The sequence below is a fragment of the Petaurus breviceps genome, unplaced genomic scaffold (assembly GCF_028583685.1).
Source record: "Petaurus breviceps papuanus isolate PSGF00001 unplaced genomic scaffold, PetGlider_PUasm1.0 90639, whole genome shotgun sequence".
In the NCBI taxonomy this organism is placed as follows: Eukaryota; Metazoa; Chordata; class Mammalia; order Diprotodontia; family Petauridae; genus Petaurus; species Petaurus breviceps.
The window spans coordinates 8,387,459-8,407,236 of record NW_027187296.1 but is presented as its reverse complement, the minus strand read 5'-3'; the positions used below and the strand labels follow the sequence as shown (position 1 = coordinate 8,407,236).

The 19,778-nt window shown below is 42.4% G+C and overlaps 2 protein-coding genes across 4 annotated transcripts in view; both read right to left on the bottom strand.

Annotated features, from left to right (window-relative positions):
- Window positions 1-8,639, bottom strand: part of LOC138143485 (NACHT, LRR and PYD domains-containing protein 3-like) — a 66,351-nt gene extending 57,712 nt beyond the window's left edge. The window contains exons 1-3 of the mRNA XM_069064756.1: window positions 8,216-8,639; window positions 5,774-5,818; window positions 344-1,952 (exon numbers count right to left, since the gene is read on the bottom strand). Of these exons, the coding sequence (XP_068920857.1) occupies window positions 344-1,952; window positions 5,774-5,818; window positions 8,216-8,456 (1,895 nt within the window). The 5' untranslated portion in view covers window positions 8,457-8,639. The remainder of the gene's footprint in view (window positions 1-343; window positions 1,953-5,773; window positions 5,819-8,215) is intronic.
- A 6,326-nt stretch (window positions 8,640-14,965) lies between these two features.
- The window catches only part of LOC138143474 (NACHT, LRR and PYD domains-containing protein 3-like), a 51,536-nt gene continuing 46,723 nt past the window's right edge, over window positions 14,966-19,778 (bottom strand). For all 3 annotated transcript variants that reach the window (XM_069064749.1, XM_069064747.1, XM_069064748.1), the window contains exon 11: window positions 14,966-19,590. In XM_069064749.1, the coding sequence (XP_068920850.1) occupies window positions 19,443-19,590 (148 nt within the window). In that variant the 3' untranslated portion in view covers window positions 14,966-19,442. The remainder of the gene's footprint in view (window positions 19,591-19,778) is intronic.

The following is a 19,778-nucleotide window of genomic DNA, read 5'->3' as shown; positions in this document are numbered from 1 at the left end:
TTCTTGTTAGCCCAGATACAAGTCTGTTCTTGTTAGGTATCCAAGACTTTATTAGAAATGGTACCCTCCCCGTGGAACCACATTTTGTTGATTAGCAACACCTAGGTCTATAAAAATGCATCTTACAGAAGATTTGATGCTGTCTTCCTTATTAGGGAGGCAGTCACCATGGTTAATAAACACTTCTATCAAATTATAATTGGCTTTGCTGTCCTGTTTCTTGGATGTCCACTACAGTCCAAAGCTGAAAACTGAGCACAGCATTAACCCAAAGATCTATAGCTCCATCAATCTGGAAAAAAGCCTAGTAAAGCCTTCAAGGCATAAAAAAGAAGATACTCACAAGGAAATTCTCTGTATCCCAGGGCAATGTTTCATGCAGAAACCTGCACTCAGGATTTCATAGGCCCCATGAGGAGCTAATTCCATTTCTTGGACGTTAAATAATGCCCGTGTTACAAAATCAGCATCTTGAGTCTCATATAAAAGAAAAGACAAAAAGAGTACTCCATTATCTTTTTTGGTTATGATCTCAGCCCACTGCAGTAATTGGGACTTGATTTCCAGTGACATTCTGCATCTGAATTTACTCTCCAGCTCCTTTGCTGTCTCTGCATTTAGGAAGCCAAACAGGAACTGCACCACCAGGGCCACAAAGCTGGAGTCATGCCCCTTACACTCCTCTAGAAGTTTTTTGACATCTGGAATGGAGGACTCAGGGCTCTTCCCCCCTTCTTTGTCTGTGCTCATCAAATAGAACATGGCAGCAAAAAACTCTTGGAAACTCAAGTGAATGAAGCTGTAGCACTTTTCACAGTCACTGTCCTTCTGAAAAATGTTCATGTCTAAGAAGGCAGAGACATCAGCTGCCTCTAGGTCATGCCTCCTCAGGTCCTCCTCATCAAACAGCAATTTCCTCTCCCAGATCCCCTCAGCAGCCAATCCACAAAGGCCCCTCAAGTGCTGAGGTGTAAAGTTATGGTCATTAGGTGTGAGTAAATCCATATAACACATGTACAGAGCAGTGGTTGTTTTCAAAGCCTTTGCAAGTTCTTGCCCTCTCTCCTCTTGTTGTTTCAGGCAGGTGCAGACAATCCAGGTCATCAGGGGAACAGAGCACATGGTGAACACTATGGGGTTGCCTTCTGCTAAACTAAAGGCTTTTTCATATAAATCCTCATTTCTGAAAAATTTGCAGAAATACTCCTTCCTCTGTTGCACAGAGAAGCCCAGGATCTCCACATGACGTGGATTCTCCAACAAAGGACTAAATTTCCCCAGAGCAGCGAGTCTTGTAGTGAGAAGCAAGTAGGCTTCAGGGAGCAGGGTCTTCCTTAGTAAGCTGCTCAGCAGGATGGGCACTGGCCTCTGCTGCTTCCAGTCTTTGCACAGATCATATCTGTGCTCATTACAAGGGAATTTCAGTTCATCTAAACCATCAATGATGAACAGAAGTCTCTCTGGCTGAGACATGATCTCTGTCATGGGGGCCTGGGGACCCGGCCAGTCACTGGCAATTAAATCAGCAAAACTCATTTCTCTGTCTCCTAATGGGTTCAGTTCTTTGCAAGTGAGATAGAAAACAAAGTCAAATCTCTCTTGGTAGAGTTTCCCCTCAGCCCAGTCCAACATCACCTTGCTGGCCAGGGTGGTCTTCCCAATACCAGCAGCCCCCTGCAGCACAACAGTGTGGGGTCGAGTGCCTGTCTTTTGAACAGGATCAAATAAAGCTGACACCTCTGTAAGCTGTCCTGTGTCCTCCAGGACCTCAGCATGTTTCCATCCCTGCACCAGGAGCTCATGCTGTTTCTGCTGCTTGTCACGGTATTCCTGAAGCATCAGCAGCTGTGTGAATCTGTGCTGAAAGAGTTCATGCTCCCCAGGACGATGGTTCTTGTCCCTCATGAGCTGGAATTTCTTCCTCATTCGTTCTCGATATTTTGTTCTTTCATCTAAAGTCATAACAAACACAGTAAAGAGATGTTCAGGAATAAATCTGCTTGAGTATCTTTGGAAAAAGTCCTGGAGATAAGTTTTAGGCATCATTGTTCCCAGAGCCCCCATGGAGGTAAAGTGCTACCCTGGCTCTGCCCTCACCTCACATCTGCTGGTGTCCAAGGTAAGCCTGCAAACCCTGCCTGGCTTAACCCATATGGCTTAGAGCACTAGTTTCTACAAGGGCCTCTCTACATGGAGACTCCAGGGGCTCAGCCACCACCAGGCCCCTGCTCACCAAGGCCCCCTGGGATGTGATTTATTTATCCCCTAGTTATAGGATTATCTACCAAGTGTCCTTTATTGTTCACACTATGCCATATCTACTACTGAAATGGCATTTAGGGTGTGAATGCAAAATAAATGCTGACTTGACAACAATATTTTGAATGGAAGTGTTTAAAGGGGAGGAATGAATGACTACTATATAGAACCATAGTACTTAGGAGAGAAGAATCAATTATCCTGGTGGCAGAGGATGGCATTACTCAAACATCCAATTACTTCTGTCTGAAGTGGCCCTGGATTGCCAGGGACAGAGAGGAGCATGGTAAATCACAACATGGGGATCAGTGAACAGGGTAGGACACAACTCTCATGACAAACAAACAACAACCACAAAAAGAAAGTTTCATGGGGGCCATCACTGCCTAGGGGAGAAAGAGGCTGGGTGTAGCAGGTGCAATGGGGAAACCAGGACAGAAAGCAAAGGGGAAGTGTCTAGAATACCCTGACAGCCTTGTCTCAGGAGAAATTCCACTGCTAATCCAGTCACTGATGGGCTTCTATGAGTAACAGAAATCATAGGAGGCATCCAGCATTGGGCACAGATCTCATGCCTGGCATTCCACAGAATCCCTGAGGAACAAGCAGCAACTTGAATTGTCTTTGCCAGTCACACAACCACAGCCCCCATTAGACCTCTCTAGGGGGCAATCAGGCATAGGACAGGCTTCCCTACATTGGCTATCCTGGTCTGTCTGTCTGTATGTGGGTATGTATGTATGTGTGTGTATATATGTATGTGTGTCTATACCCCTCGTCTTGAAGGGTTTGAAGCTAGGCTTAGGTATGTACAAGCTCTGCCTGTTGCTGTAATAACCTTCTTCTCCATCCTAATTCTACTTCACCTCCTTGAAACTTCTGATGCTTCCAACCACCATTTCCCTTATAGATAATCTCTCTCCCCTTGCTTCTGAAAACACTGCTTTCTTAGTTTTTTCTCCTGTTCCTCAGTCTTTAATGGATAACTATCCTTCTGCCTCCTATTAAATGTCAGTGTGCCACTTGCCTTCTCTCTATACCCTCACTCAAAGATCTCAACAATTCGTATGTATTTAATAATCTTTATAGTGATTTCTCATAAGCATGTGTATATTTATCTATCACCTAAATATATCTATACTTATATCCAGATTGGGAGGAGAAAAGTTTGTAAATTGTCAGGGCTTATGGAAAGATGGAAGTTAGTGCATGCGTTCCTCATGGGACTGACTGAACCAGTCTCCAATGTATCTCAAGTTATTGGAGGGGAAATCTCTTCCTTCAGGTGGGGAAGTGGGATGCATTCTACATTCTCCTGGAAGACTCTTGGTGCCTCTTCCTTCCAGAGAGTTATGGTGTTGATCTATTTGTTAAAATCCCTATTATCCACAGAGTTTTGAATAAGAACCAAGTCATGACTGGTCTTGAAGCAGAACTACTGTGTATTTACTCCTCCTCTTCTCCTGCCCCCACCTTCATTATCCTGGCTGCTAGATCAGAGGGAAGGGTGACATAAATTGCTCCTAACTATACTGACTTTATTTTTGCACAACAGGCAAAGAGTAGATTATGTGCATTGCCTCATGCTTTCGTTAATAGTTTTGACTTTACTTTTTCCCTGGGAGAGCTTTCAGTTTTATCCTATTGGGGTTTTTCTTTTGGTGGGGGAGGCAGAAAATGAAAGGTGAAAAGGTAAAGCAGTAATAGAAGCAAAAAGGAACATTAGGAAGGCAGCGCTGGAGATGAGGCCAGGGGAGATCTGGCTTCAGTCCTGCCTTTGACTCTCTCAGGGGAGGTTCAGGGGACAAGAAGGCTAGGAGTCAGAGGATCTCTTCCATCCAGTGACTCCCTTCTCCTCTGGCTCCCTACCCACTGTGCCACCTAGAGGTCGCATTAGGGGCCCAGCTGTCTTAGGCAGCCAGAAAGAGAGCTGGAGGGCTGAAGAGGAGCTAAAGTGGAACCAAGCCACTCACCAAGGTGCCCTGGAGACACAGCCCCCAACAGGGGGAAGACGTGGCAGAAAGTAAGTGCTAGATCTACCAGTGATTCCTCCAGAAGACACCTGCAGGTCTCTGGTAATGTTACCTGCCCCTCCATGCCTGGGCTCTGACCAAACGTGCCCCATGTGTATATATCCCATTAACAATTCTTAAGGATTTCTACTCTTCTGAATGAGGGTTTGTATTGGGAGGAGATTGAGTTCTCTCTACATTACTAGTGTTAAACTCAACTAGAAATGGGGACTGCTGATCCATACATAAGAATCACAATGACTTAATTTTAAAATATATCTACACATTATTATTTTTAAAATTTATATATATCCCAATACTAATTTAATCCATTCCAACCTATACTTAGGAGTCTTCTGGGCTACATGCAGCCTGAGAGCCACATTTCTGACACATCTACTCTACATTACTTCTTTAATATACTTTGAATTAAACTAAGTGCATAATTTTGATGATTAATAAAAGTAAATACACTAATTATGGAGGAGTCAAGCGAACACCTTCCAAAATAGCATGAAGTACAAAGTACCTAGAAAGTAAAATACCTTTCTGGGAGCACTTGAGTAAATTTGCATATATGGGTGTCAATGTATTTTCCATGTATGTCCAGGTTTATGTGTATATGTATCTACTGCATGTCCATGCTTAAGTATGCATATATGTATTAGAATATTTGTTAATTGGTCAACAAACATGCATTAAGTGTCTAGTGTATGTCAGGCACTATGCTAAGCACTAAGGACACAAAGAGGCAAAAGACAGTCCTTTCCTCACAGAGCTCACATTCAATTTGGGGAAATTAGCAAATCCATATGTACAAATGAGGTACTTACAAGTTAATAGAAAATAATTAAGAGAGGGAAGGCACTAGCATTAAGAGGTGTCAAGAAATCCTTAATATAAAAGATGGTCATTTAGTTGGGACTTAAAGCAAGCAAGTAGGAAATGATGAGGGAAGAGTATTCCAGGCATGGGGGACAGCCAGAGAAAATGCCAAGCCCTAGAGATGGAGTGCCTTATCCATGGAAAAAGCCACATCAGTGTCATTGATCTAAGAGCACACTACCTCTCTCTTACTGCTACTATTAGCCCCCTAATTAGTCAGTATCTCATCTCAGATCTCCTCTCTCTCCATCTACCATGCTACTACAAAGGTGACATTACTAAAGCACGTGTGATCCTGTCATTTTCCACATCAATAAATTCCAGAACTTTTCTATTAACTCTAGCATCAATAAAGGGGAGGTCTGACCATCCCACCCTGTCACTAAACAAGGGCACTGCCAGAATTTGTCCATCTTGCCCTCCGAGGAAGGATATTATCTGCTATCACCCATAAGACTTTAATTCAATCAATGGTTGGGGAAATGGGTCAGGTTCCTACAGCACATACCCTTAAATTTTATTGATGGGAACCTAATAAAAGACAATCTCAGGTCCAGAATGACAGATGGAAAAAAATTAACTCCTCCTAAACTGACACATTGACAGTAGTTACTGACCTGAGGAGGCTTGAAGAACTGGAGCGGGAATGAATCCAAGATCCTCTGTAGGAAAGAAAAGCAGGAGATAATGAGACACCCATCTGTTGCATAAAGAGATAGTTCAGAGTTGAAAGTAGGAATGGAGCTGGAGGACAGCATTAGGGAGGAGATTTCAGTTTGGGCCCCAGGAGTTGGAATGAAATGTGCTGGGTCTCTGCACCACAAACTCCACAAATAACAGCTAGTATACTGACACAGACACGATAATATGGTTTGTAAGCTTTGAAAAGTTAACTACATGAAACAGTGAATCAATAAATCACCAACCATTTACTGGACCCTGACTGTGTGCCAAACACTCCTATACTAAAGGCATGTAGATCACCAGGAGCACAGGAGGAGAGGGAGATCTCTGTAGGCTCAGGGGTTCCAGAGGACTTCTTGAAGGAAATGAGAGGATCTGCTTCTCAAAGCAGAGGGAGTATCTTCTGCATTGCCCAAGGGGGAGGAAAGGAGAAGATATAGGGCCCTCTAATCTCCAACTGAGTAGAAGCTTGGTTTCATGTTCTTAACCTCTTATTTCTTGTCTTTGAATTCTAAGTGAATAAAAGGGAAGTTTTAACCACTTAAATGATTAAGTTCAGATGTTCAAACTGGAGACTGATATTAAGTGGTGAAACCATTGAACACACACCAGGGCTCTCACAGGAAGTTTTAAGTGCACAGAGTTTGTGATTTAGACCTCAGTGCTTCCTGGTAAAGCTGAACTTGTCTGAGAAACACAGTGAGAGATGAGGTCACAAACATCACATCAAGTGTTTCAAAGGTCCTACTTCATTGTCTGCACTTCAAAATGTAAAATAATTGTTGCTTTTGCCTGTTTCTTTTCTCCTCCTAGATATCACGTCCTAGATAGGAGTGGGCATAGGTGTTGTACCTGGCTTGCCCGTCCCCCAACCTCAACTTTCCCTCAGGGAAGCGAGCAGACTGTGGGGTTTAGCTCTGCCCTTCCCCAGTCAGCTCACCTTCAGGGAGGTGGACAGGCTTCCAGGTCAGGGAGACTTGGAACTGGCAGGAATTTCAAGGTGTGTACTGACCAAACACTGTATATGGCCTCTGCAAGTTTCTCCTTACATAATACCTAACCATTGGCTGAGTGGTGTCCCTTTAAAAGCTGAGCCTTTACCTGAGATCTCTTCTGTAAGACCTCGGACAGTGGGGTGGTACCTTGTCAGCCCACCATGTGGCCTGATCAGCCAACATGGCATATAATAAAGGGTCCGATTCTAAATTATTACTTGGGTCTTGCTCACGTTTTCTGGGTACAACACAGGCATGCAGAAGATGTGATCCATTCCTGAACTCTCTACATGACCTGTTGATAATGACCCATCAAGGTTTAGGGCAGCTAGGTGATACAATGATTCAAAATTGGCTATGTGACCCTGGACAAGTCATTTAACTCTGCCTGCCTCAGTTCCTCATAGGTAAAATGAGATGGAGAACAAAATGGTAAAGCACTCCAGTATCTTTGCCAAGAGAACCCTATACAGGATCAGGAAGAGTCATAACTCAACAGTAAAAGGTTATTTAGAACCCAATTCTTTCTCATCCTTGCTGTTGTGCTTGCAATCTGATAGACTTCTTGTTATTTAGCACTCATTTTCAAAAGAAAATAACTTCTACCTTAGATCTGACTCAGCACAGACTCCAGGGAATTGTCTTAAGTTCAGCAGTCTCATCCATCCCTTCCTGGGACCTTTCCTTTGTGCTGACATACACTAATTCCCATTTCAATTTATCTCCTTTCTCCTCTGGTCTCCACCCTGCTTTTCTTTTCTCACCTGAGACCACAGCTGAAATCTCCTCCATTCCCTCCATCCTCCCACATCCATCATCTCCCCTTCTCTTCAATTCCTTCCCCCACCTACTGGCACCTCTGGAACATTGTCCTGCCTGCAGCACACTCTCCTCTTGACCCAGATGTGCCTCCTCCCCAGTATCAGGGAACAGGGACTGAACTCCACTCCTCCCATCTTAACTGTTAGAAAGAAGCATAGAGGTGTCCCTTCTTCCCTCCCTATCACAGCCCTCTGTCATGTATCCCAGTGAGATCCTGTTACTCTAAAGTCAAAAGTCAGAAATTATTACATAAGTATTTATGAAGTACCTATGACCCAAAAAAACACTGGGCTAGGGGCTGGGGATACAAACATTAAAATGAAATCGTGCCTGCCCTGAAGAAGCTTACATTCTTTGGAAGGAAACTATTTGTAAACACAAAATTTGTATTCTACACAGTGAATATACAGTAATTCTGGTCTGGGAGAAGCCCCAGAAGAGAATTCTGAGGATGGAAAAAAAGAAGGGATGGAGGGAGGAAGGCCTGAGGGAAGGAGGAAGGAAGGAAGAGAGGAATCTTGGGGGAGGGGAAGCCCCAGCTCTCAGGCGGACCCTTACCCCTCCTGGCTCGATCCCACAGCTCCCTCAGTCCCATCTTCTTCCAGATGCTCAGCGCCAGCTGCCAGGCCTCCTGCTCCCCAAGAGAACTGACCAGGAGCTCTGCCACTTCTGTGCGATCGGCCCCCTCCAGGCGGCCCCGGGGCACAGAGCCCACCAGGGACAGCTTGAATTTCTTCAGCTCCTCCAATGTCAGCTGCTCCAAGTGCCCAAGCAGCCGGCATCGGACAGTCTCGGCCATCGCAGCCCCTCAGCTGCCCTGCCTCAGACTAAGTGGGACTAGAGGGAAGAGAAAGTGAAAGTGAAATGGTCTGGGGCAGCATCGTTAGGGTCTAGGCTACACCCCTGGAGCTCAGAGCCAAGCAGCCAACCTTGGTGCTGCCTGAGGATCTTCCCCCAGATCAGGGGCCACAGGGGGAGAAGAGGAGCCTGATCAGGCTCAGGGGCAGGGTTTCTTTTCTCTGACTGTTAACTCTTAATGGCCTGAACTACTCCCACCACCTACTGAAAGGAGCCAGGGCCTCTGGGGATGACACTGGGGAGTGGAGCCTGTATGACCCCCACAGCCCAGATATTTGCCTCTTCCCTTCACATCAACATAGTGTCTGGGAATCTGAGATCCTGCCTTCAAATCCCACCTCTGACAGTTAGATGGGATTTGACGTTTCCTCTTTCTTGTCTCCTCCCTGATCCACAGAACTGTAATGTAATGCCAAGCAAAGGCAACTTCCCAAGGTTCAGAATACCAGCATAGGTTCTCTCCATTTTATTCAGTGACAAATTAAGAACAGAGAAGATCAAAATATGACATCATTCAAAATACAGCATTTACTAAGTGTGATTAAATAATCTCCAAGTACTACCCCACCCCAGGACCTTACATTTATTCAATCAATTACAAAGTCCCTGTTCTAAATACTACCCCACCCCTAGGCTGTACCTTCATTTAGTCCATCACAAAACCCCTCTTCTCAAATGGAGATTAGTTTCCAAACATAAGTAAAGTACATTCATTTGTTCAACCATAGAACACAAAAAGGTCAAAAGTTCCCCACCCCTGGATCACAATTGAATCTACCCCAGAGTTACATCAAGTTTAAGCACAGCACTTAATACCCAAATGGAGGTCTTTTCTTCATCTTGACATGAGGCAAGTTCTCAGCAATCTTAGTTCCTGGGGAGACAAGGCTTAGCAAGGCCACAAGATACATTGCCAGTCTCTTCATTCATCCTCTGTCTGCAGAACAGTCCTAGGACCCCTGAAAACATTAGCAAAACCCTCTCCCAGGATTTCTGTAAACATACAACAAGAAAATCCTTCTTCAGGGCTTCTGAACCAACAGAAAGGTTCCCAGACCCCTGCAACAACAGCACTGTCCTTCACCAGTGGACAGCATTCACTCTCTGTCTGCAGGACAGTCTCAGGAGCTCTGAACCAACAGAAAGGTTCCCAGACCCCTGCAACAACAGCACTGTCCTTCACCAGTGGACAGTATTCAATCTCTGTCTGCAGGACAGTCTCAGGAGCTCTTAGCCAACAGCCAGGTTCCAGCACTTCTTCAACAACAGGACTGTCTTTCACCAGTGGACAAATCTGGCAAAACAACATCAAAACAGACAGACAAAGTACCAGCAAAACAGCCATGTCTCCTCAGTCCTTGGCAGCTCCGGGGGCAGGTCTCAAAAGTCCAGGGCAATTCAAAGTGGCCCTCAGCAATCCTCTCAGTCTCTTTCTGCCTCCACGAGGGTGCTGCTTCCAAAAAGTTCTTCTGCCTCTCTCTTGTCTCTCCAAATCTAAGTCACCAGCTCCTCCCAGTTTGTTTCTCTCTTTTCAAGTCAATAAGTTCATCCCACAGGTGGGATTAACAAGCTCTGGGTTTTAACACAATCAATTTGAAAACTAAGCCAATACAGGGGAATCTTTATATTCCATTACTATCAAAAGAACCTGAATAGGAAGTCCTAGAAAATACTTGATCTGTCTTAGGCAACTCTATCACCTTAGGCTAGTCACTTAACCTCCATAGGCTTCACTTTCCTCATCTGTAAAATGCAGGACAGAAATTAGACTCAATGGCCTCTGAGATGCCTGCCTTTTCACAGATTATACTTGTAAAGCTTTAGGACAATGCCTACCACACAGTGGGGCTTAATAAAAATTAATAGAATTGAACCTCAAGGTGCTTAATAAATGGTGGTTTCCTCCCCCACACTTTCAGCTCTTCATCTCTGATCCCATGACCACCAGCTCTTTTCTTGAAATATTGATCACCCTGTCTCCTCTGTACTAATGGATTTCCTAATGTGCTCTTCCCTTATTACAGTGACTAACATTTCTAGAACTAGGTAGGAGGTCATCTCTGAGCTGTGTTTTGAAGGAAACTGTATCCTCAGTATTTACCATAACAGGAGTTATTTATGGACCAACAAGTGTTTAAGGCAGATGCTCAGTCTCTTCTGACTCTCTGTAACCACATTTGGGACAGTATTGGCAAAGATATTGGAGAAGTTTGTCATTTCCTTCTCTAGATCATTTTGCCAATGAGCACTGAGGCAAACAGGGTTAAGTGACAAGACCTGGGTCACAGAGCTAGTAAGCGTCTGAAGGCAGATCTGGACTCCAGACCTGGCACTCTTCCCACTGCACCACCTAGCTGCCCCACATAAGCATACTCGAGCTCTTTGCACTGAACCCAGAAAATTAGAAAGACAGGAACATTTTTTCCTATTTTTTTCCCCAAGTTGTACCAAAGGACAACAAAGTTGCTTTTTTTGTTGTCTGTTTGTTGTTTAGGCTATATTGGAAGAAAACAAGGCCAAAGAAGGGTTAGGGACTTAGCTTGAGTTGGATGGGGAGAGTATAACTGATAACAGAGAGAATGCAGGGTTAGTAAATTCTCATTGTGTTTTCCCCTCAGGTCACATCTGCAATCAGCAGCCAGATCTTGAAGATTCTGCTTTCACAGAAGCTCACTTCCTGCGTACGGCTACAGTCCCCAGCCCAATTGAGTCTCTCATATCTTCCTGTTCACCTGGATAGCCAATACCCTCCTCATTCATTTCTACCCTTCAGGGCCCTCACTTCTCCATTCCATCTTCCCCACTGCTGCTGCCAGGGATATTCCTGCAACAGGGCTTTCTGTAGCGTGATGTTTTCAGTCATGTTGTCAAATGCTTTCAATGAGAATGGCATCGAGATCAACTACTATTGGTTGATGGTACTGATGGTAAATTCTTCGATTTGAAAAGGCTACATGCCCAGACAAAAGTGGAGGGAGTGAAGTTCATGATTTTCTGTTTGCAGATGATTGTGTACTCAGTGAAGACTCTGAAGCTGAGATGCAGCAAAGTAAGGATCAATTCTCTGCTGCTTGTGCTAATTTTGGTCTAACTGTGGGAAGTCAAGCCCACCCAGGGAACCTTGCCCTTCTGTGGCAGTGTCTGAGATAGTGGTAGAGGAGCTCAGCTGACCAGCAGCAAAGCTGAGAGAGAAAAGTTAAGTGGAAAAGATAGACTTGAAAAGAGTTACTTGCCCATAGGTTGACAATCATAAACGACATGGGACTCCAGTATGGTGGAAAACAGAGTCAACTTTATTCAGCTAAGAGTCCAGTATATATAGTGTAAAATAGCATAGGCATCATAAGCCACTATCTTTGAGATTACACCATTGCCCTAGTTCCCATTCACCTCATACATGATGGCCATGTACTCTATACTTTTATCAGGGTGTCAGTACCAGGCAGGATGATCCAAACTTCCCTAAACCTCCCTAGAACAAAATGGAGTTGTCCCAAGGCTTCTAGTTAATATGTTGCAACATTATGCTAGTTTCCCCTGAGAACACTGTGAGTGTCCTTGTTCCCAAGCTGGGAGCACCTACCACACTTCTCATGAGGACATGATGCCCATGCCTGTGAGTCTTCCTGGGGGATGGGGAACTAATCCGGGCCTGGTTAGCAAGCAGGCTCTTATGCTGAGAGGGCTTATTCAGCCATCAGGGTCAGAGCCCTACTGGCCTGTGGTCCTCTACATCTCCCCCTTTCTTTGTTGAAGGTGTAGGTAATGCAGATGGGTGGCAACCTCGCGCAGAGCAAAAGTCCAACACCAGCAATATACAGGAACAATGCAAATTGCAAAGAGACACAATATAATCAGGGGAAGAAGGGTGAAAGCAATGTATATAGACAATGCAAAGGACTTAACCCCAAATTTGTGGTGCCAAATCATCCACCTTAATTTCATCCAGGGAGGCCTCATTGATATGGGAAATCAATTTATTGAATTGTGCCGAATCCACTCCTATGGAGGTATTCCTAAAAATCCTTAACAAAGGATTTTTAATTTTTGCCAATCTTAATCAGACCTATTATATTTCATGGGTGTAACAGAAATAGGATGAAATCTATAATCACACTTCAACAAAACTCAGTTCCTGCAAGCTTGTCTTTCACAAATTCTACTGTTTCCTTTAAAGCATCTAACAGTGGTTGAAATTATCAATGATAGTAGACAAAATAATAGTAGGGCATAATAGTATACAAAATAATAGCAGGACAATTAAGTATAGCAGAGAAGTCTAGTATCATGGCAAACCATTTCCCCCCTTTATGCATATCTCCCTGACATTAGATATCAATCACGAGTGACTGAAGGTTTTTCAACAATTACAACAAATCCCTACTAGATATACATTGAGTAAGAGTACAATGAATGCAAACGATATTCCATACAGAGGAGTTGTACATAGACAGGTGTATCCATAAGTACATTGGAGAAGGAGAATAGAAGACACAGTTTCAATTAGTTCCACCAGTAAAGGTCCAGAAATCGCTTTTGTGCAGGTTCCCCCTAAGTCTGAAACCAAAAGAGGGTGCTTTTACAAACAGTATGACATCATAACCACTAATACATTGTTTGAGAGTACAGTTAAAGCAGGATATATTCCAATAAAACGTAGTATGGACTTATATTATCTGTAAATGATTTGCATTAGCAGAAGTAAGGAAGGCTTTAGGGGGTCAAATACATGTAGTTATAGTTAGATATGAAACAAATGATGCGACAGGGGTGTCTTCAAACATAAATCAGGATGGAACCAGTTCAGATGTATAGAAAGCAGAGTGATCACAGCAAGAAATACAAATCCTGGGGTAAGAGGTTTCAGTTCTTTGGGTGGATATAAAAAATATTCAATCTGCCCCCATGGGTGCACAGCTTTTTCATGTAGTGGCTGCATTAGGAAACCTCTTCTTCTTTATTCCCATGTTCTGTCTCTGTGACTTCTGCTGCTGCTGGAGCTTTTTCGTCTTTCTGGGTGATTTGGAGTACACGCCCTGACATTCCTGTTCTGGCACCCTCATTGGTTGTTCCCCGGCTTCTGGAAAATATATAAGCACAGCCTTGCCCCCAAAGTAATAAACCCCCACACTACCTTCATTTTTGGGAGTATGCACCATTCACATTGTTTTACTGCTGGTGTATACTCATTTTTAGCCATGTTTTTATTTAGCTAATGTATCTTGGGTGTATAAAGCAGTAGCTAATTTAATGTAGCTAATTGCTCCCCCCTTTTTATTTTAGAAACTAGTTTGTAATATTTTTATTATAAGGGGTATGCCTGTAATTAATATTATTTTTAAAATTATCCCAGAAAGATTAAAATAAGTTGCTAGTGTGGGTGGGTGCATTATCAGTTTCCAATTGTTTCAGAATGCCCATTGAAGCAAAAGACTGTAACATATGGTTGATCACATTTTTTTTTTACTGTGTCCCCTTGTCTGAAGGAAGAAAAAAGTTTCTATTATAATATGCATATATGATAATGTACGAAAGGGAGGATAATGAGTTACATCCATCCCATGTTGGTCAACGACGAGTAGCGGAGGAGTAATAAAGTCAACACAGGTAGAGGGCAGTCATTAAGGATCTGTGCAGCTTGTTCCTATGGAATTGTTGAGGTCCAGAAAATGAAGAATGAGCTCCACTATGAGTCATATACATATAAATTGTGACCTCTTTCTTATAAGGGTTTGTAATGTTAGAAAAAAGGTCAAATGAATTTGTATACCATGTGTGTTCGATATTAAGGGGTGCAAATAGAGCAGAAGTAGAGTGAGTATAAACAACTTTGTCATTTTTAGAATTAATGTAGTAGGGGTGGCTAGGTGGCACAGTGAATACAGCACTGGCCCTGGAGTCAGGAGGACCTGAGTTCAAATCTGGCCTCAGACACAACACAAAAACTAGCCATGTGACCTTGGTCAAGTCACTTAACCCCAATTGCCCTCCAAAAAGAAAAAAAAAGAGTGAATGTAGTAACTTGCATTGTCAGGGTTGTATCTTGTACTGACTACTTGCTTTAAGCATAGAAAAAATATATTCTTAGGTGCTTGTTATCTTAAAAAAGTTTCACCAAATCACCGCTCATAGCCAAATTATAGTTACATTTATTCTCATGGAGCTATCAAGAACAATAAAGATTTACTAGGTCCCTCATTCTTAAGGGATATAATTTAACATTTCAAATTTAAACTTGTCCTGGTGTAAAAGCCAATGGTTAGAAATCTTTTTTAATCTTTTGCAACTTCATAGCAAGTTAGGTTCATAAAAACTACATAACTCAAACAAGCTCCTTTCCCAGGCTGAATGACCTTGCCTATAGAGATAGCTTTGAGGGGTCTTGGCAGTTTTACAAAATAGCAATAACTGAGAAGGACTTTAGGGAGGGGCTGGTGGTAATGCTCCTGCTTTGTCAAATCTCACGGAGGAATGGTCTGAATGGGCATTATTAATCTGAAAGAAAGTTTTCACCTAATCTCCTCCTTTCCAGGAACAGTAATTAATTAACAACTTTAGGTTTTAGCATAAAAACAGTAAAGTAACTTAGGTAAATTTCCATAAGTGATAGCTAAATGTTTTAGCTGTAACCTCCTTTTTAACTATTCGTAAAGGTATAAATACCTGGTTTTCTATATGGCATATATAAACATTATAAGATGTACAAAAAAATTCAGATTAAAACTTTGCTTATCTAACACTATATCTGGCTTACAATGATCTCCACATGACATTTTGACATCAATTTTATTTCCAAATCATCACTTGCAAAAATTAATGATAAAAAATTGGGCTTATCGAGTGCAGAGGTTTTTCTCCTCTACTCACAGCTGCAGACCCTGATTGTGGATGTAGGGGTTTGAATTGGAGAAGTCTATCTGCTTGCTTAAAAGTGTGGGCTTCAGGGTGCCTCCGGGCTGTTGCTAGTGGTATCTTTCATAAATAACTTTAGTATGTTTTCTCCCTTTTGCCATATTGGGGAGGGTAACTTAAATTCCCTATTAATCTTCAGCACTCTTTTTTAGCCTAATCTGGGACAAGAGGCTTTAATGAATTTTTGTAAAATATTTTTTGCTGACAAAACTTTTACTCCAGTTAACTATATGTATGTGTCCACTCCTTAAACACTTGTTTGAAAGCAAGAGCTTTGACTCTTCCAGTAAAGAGGGAGTCAGAAATGGTGCCATATCCCTTCTCCCCCATACTAGAGAGCTCAAAACTTCACTTTCTTTTATCAGATCTTGGAAAATATCCCAATTTGCATAAATACCAAATAGTATAATAAATTCTGACTTATCTTCAGCATCAAATTAGGAGTAACACTTTTTACTTTTCACCTGAATTTAGTTGACATACAGTTGTGTTCTCAAATGTTCATCTGTTTGCCTCTTAGATCTGAGGGGAAAAAGTCCCTTACCTTATCTCCTTGTTGGCACCCAACTTGGCCAGAGTTGAGTGAGAGAAAGAGATCATCAAGCTTTTGAAAAACTTAAAACTTGTGTTCACATATTTCATGCAAATAATTTATGCCTATCTTAAACTTTCTACCCAGCTTCTCTCTTTGCTACATGCTTCAATTTCTTTCTAATTCTGACCTGACACTGCTCCTACACTCTTCGACTTACCATAACCATTTTATAACCTGTAAAATAATAAAAATACTTTGTTCATTTTCTGGTGAGAAAGAAGGGAGAGGGGGAGTGAAAGATTAACAACATTTCACAGAAAGTTCTACAGTCCGGCTGCATTTTAAATCTTATAGAATGACAAACTACTCTCACTCATTCTCACAGACACATAAACACAACAGATAGATACAGAAAATAACAGCATGGATCACACAGAATTTGTAGGAGATCTCCTGAAAAGATTAAACAGTTACTGGCTCTCCAAAACAGTAACAGAAGCCAGGTAAGACTTACTTGATAATATTAGAGACAGCTGCATCACACTGAAGTGTTCGAGCCACCCCTGACACTTTCATTTCTGATGTTAAACATACCATTAATATATTCCATTAAAAAAGGAAGAAATGGGGAAATACTGGAGTCCTTTCTGCATTAGTCCCTGACTCCTCACTCTCCTGGCTGGCTCCCAATTTACCAAATAGGGGCAACCTGCCAAGAATTCTTGTAACTGACTGTTACTGATAAATAATCCTCTTTCTGTTATTAATTTAAGTCTTAAATAATATTTTCAGTCTCTACTTTCACTTTGTAGTTGTCCCATTGTCTCCTGACAATTTTCTGAGACTGGGCTTATCTGCTTACTAAGTTCCCTACTGATCCCCCTTTAGCCTAGTGAATCATCTGCTGAATAGCCTTTTTGAGCGGGGTGAGTGTGTTTTATTCTCGCCAACTGACTATGTCCACAGCAGGGATGCACATGCTCTGATAAGAGGGGCACTGCGTATTTAATGTATTTAATGACATCATTCTGAGACAGGATCCAAAGGCTTCACCAGGTGGCCAAAGATATCTAGGATGCACAAAATAGAAAAAGATCCCCTGTGTCAGGGGATGTCTGAGACAGGAACTGGCCTCTGGGATGGGCGACAGCGCCTGACATTCTGCCAGGGGTGCATTGCCAATGGAAAAATATAAGAACTCTACAAGTGACTTCTTACAAGTAATGTGTTTTGCCAAATTTGAATGTTACACCTTTATGTAAGTAGTTAATATCATAGTTGTTGCAATCAAGAATTCTAAGAGGGAATCTGGTGCAATGTAAAAACCCCTCTTAGCTTCATATTTTCCCACCTGGACTCGGGGCTCTTTGTGATTCTGACTTAGAATCTATACCATGGGCAGATCACTTAACTTTTCTTCTTGCCAAATGATGCAATCAAGTCCTGACATGACAAACATATTTAAGGAATCCTGGAATGGGGACAAAGGTTGCTAGGGGTGGGAAAAGTGCCCCTTGGACCAAATGAAGTGCCTCTGGAGTGGAAGAGTCTTACAACTAAAGGTACCTTGCAATTTGAAGGTTTCTCCCAGATTTGACATTCTATCATTTTAGAGTTTTTCTTTCCTCCTTTGCCAGGTGAGGAGGTTTGACAAACAAAGGCATCTTTTATAATTAATTCCTTGGTCTCCTATCTCCTTTTCTACTCAAGTTGATATTACTGGGGATTCTTAGAACTATTTAAGTGTGGGGACCTAGGTATTAATCCACATTCTGACACTCAATGAAAGCCCAGGGACAAATCACATTACCCTTCCCTACATTATTTTGCCTGATCTGCAAAAGTAAGGAATTGTACTAGATTTCTAAGGTCCCTTTCAGCTCTAAAGTTTTTATCCTGAATACTTAAGGTGAATGCACCAAACCTCTTACAGTGCAGAGGCTGGGGGTTTGAGGATTCTAGGGGTGAAATCTTCCATCCTGTGGAATTCAAGACCACTTTAGATCCCAAGGAGCTCAGTTTGTGTTTCCTTGAGCATTCCTCTTCCTCTCTCCCTTCTTCCTCCTCCTCTTCTGGCCCATTATGGGAACATACCTGCTCAAGATATCTTGAATACCCAGGGAAATAAATACATGGGGTAGATTCAGTGTCCTTTATTAACACATGATACAAGTTTTAGGGAAGGAGTCAGGTTCGTGTTGCCTTGTCTCCATATCTACATAAAGGGAGGTAGAAGTGGACATGGGATTGGGATTAACATCATTGGGCTATATTTCTGCTTACTAAGGGAAGGCCGCTTCACATCCCATTCTATGCATTCCCACATCTGGGTATTTTCTTAGGCTTTTGTTAGACCACGTATCATTGCTAACAGATGCTGATCACTATTCATTCAGACCTGAAAGGCTGAGTAGGAGTTACAGCTATAGGAAACCCAGGTGGGGAAATCAAGGAAGGGATGGAGTGAGCTTTTTCAAAAGCACCAGGGACTGGAACTGTTATGATAGAGAGAAGAGAGATGAAGGATGAAGATATTACCTCAGGAAAGAAAAGTATGAGTGGAATTCATAGTTGCCAGACTGCCTAAGAAGACCATTTTGTCTCTATCTCCAATTCCCCTCCCTCTTTCCTCTTCACATCACAGCCTTTTCCAATTCTGGGGTCAGTGTTTATGGGCACTGCTTGCTTTACCTAGACTTTTTGTTATCCCTGCACTACAGCTTCTCAGTGTCTAATCTCAGTTGCAAATACAGCAAATTCCCTTATAGCATTCCTGTCCAATGGTTATCCATCTTCTACTTTGGGCTCTCCAATGATGGAGAACATGCTGTCCTTGTGAGGTAGCAGTTTCCCAATGTAGATATTTCTTAAGTGTTGAGGGTGAGTAAAAGGAAGGGGAAAAGCAGGGGAATGAGAGCCCTTCAAGTGCCTGAAGACAAAGACATATCTGTTTGGCTTAGTCTCAGAGGGGAAGACCTTGCTCTACTGCATGCAGAGATTATTTAAATCCCGGGAGGGGAAGGGGGGAGGGGGGGGAGGTGGATTACAAACACTCATTTCTCAGGGCCTGAGTGGTTCCCCACTACAAGCCTATAAGACCACCATATACAGACCCAGGAGTCCTGTGGGAATAGTATTGTTTCAGGTCCATAGGGGTCATTACTTGGTGGATCACAGGATCAGAGTTCTGTGACAGGAAAAGGTTCTACAGTCTTTGATTTGCTTCACTTAAGGAAAAAAGGCACAAGAATGTAATGATTGTGAGAGTGTTATCAAGGATATGACTGATCATTTCAAACTGCATTGTACATCTAACTCTCAAGCCTGAAGGGGCTACTTTGAGAATCCAATCTATTATAAATTCATTACACATGTCCCACTGTTAATATGAAAAATCATAGTTCCATTCAAAATGGATAAGAAAATTGATGCTCATAAAGGAAAGGTGACTTGTACAAAGTCACCCAGTCAGTGGGCAGATCAAGAGTACAATGTATCTTCAGCATCCTCGTCAAAGAATGCTAATGTAGCATCTTCATATTTTTTTGAAAGGAAGAGAAAGGATCTCCTTGATTTTAGGTCGTCCAACGCTTTCTCTGAATCTTCTCTTAAGCCTTTTTGCGAGAAGCTGTGGAAACACAGACATTTTGATCAATCTTTAGCTGAATTTTTTTGTAAACCCTATGCTTATATCCTCACTCAATTATCTTCTTCTAGTTACTTCTGCTTCGCATCCTTCCTCCCATGTTTTGCTGTCTCTAACTGCGACTGTGTGTGTGTGTGTGTGTGTGTGTGTGTGTGTGTGTGTGTGTGTGT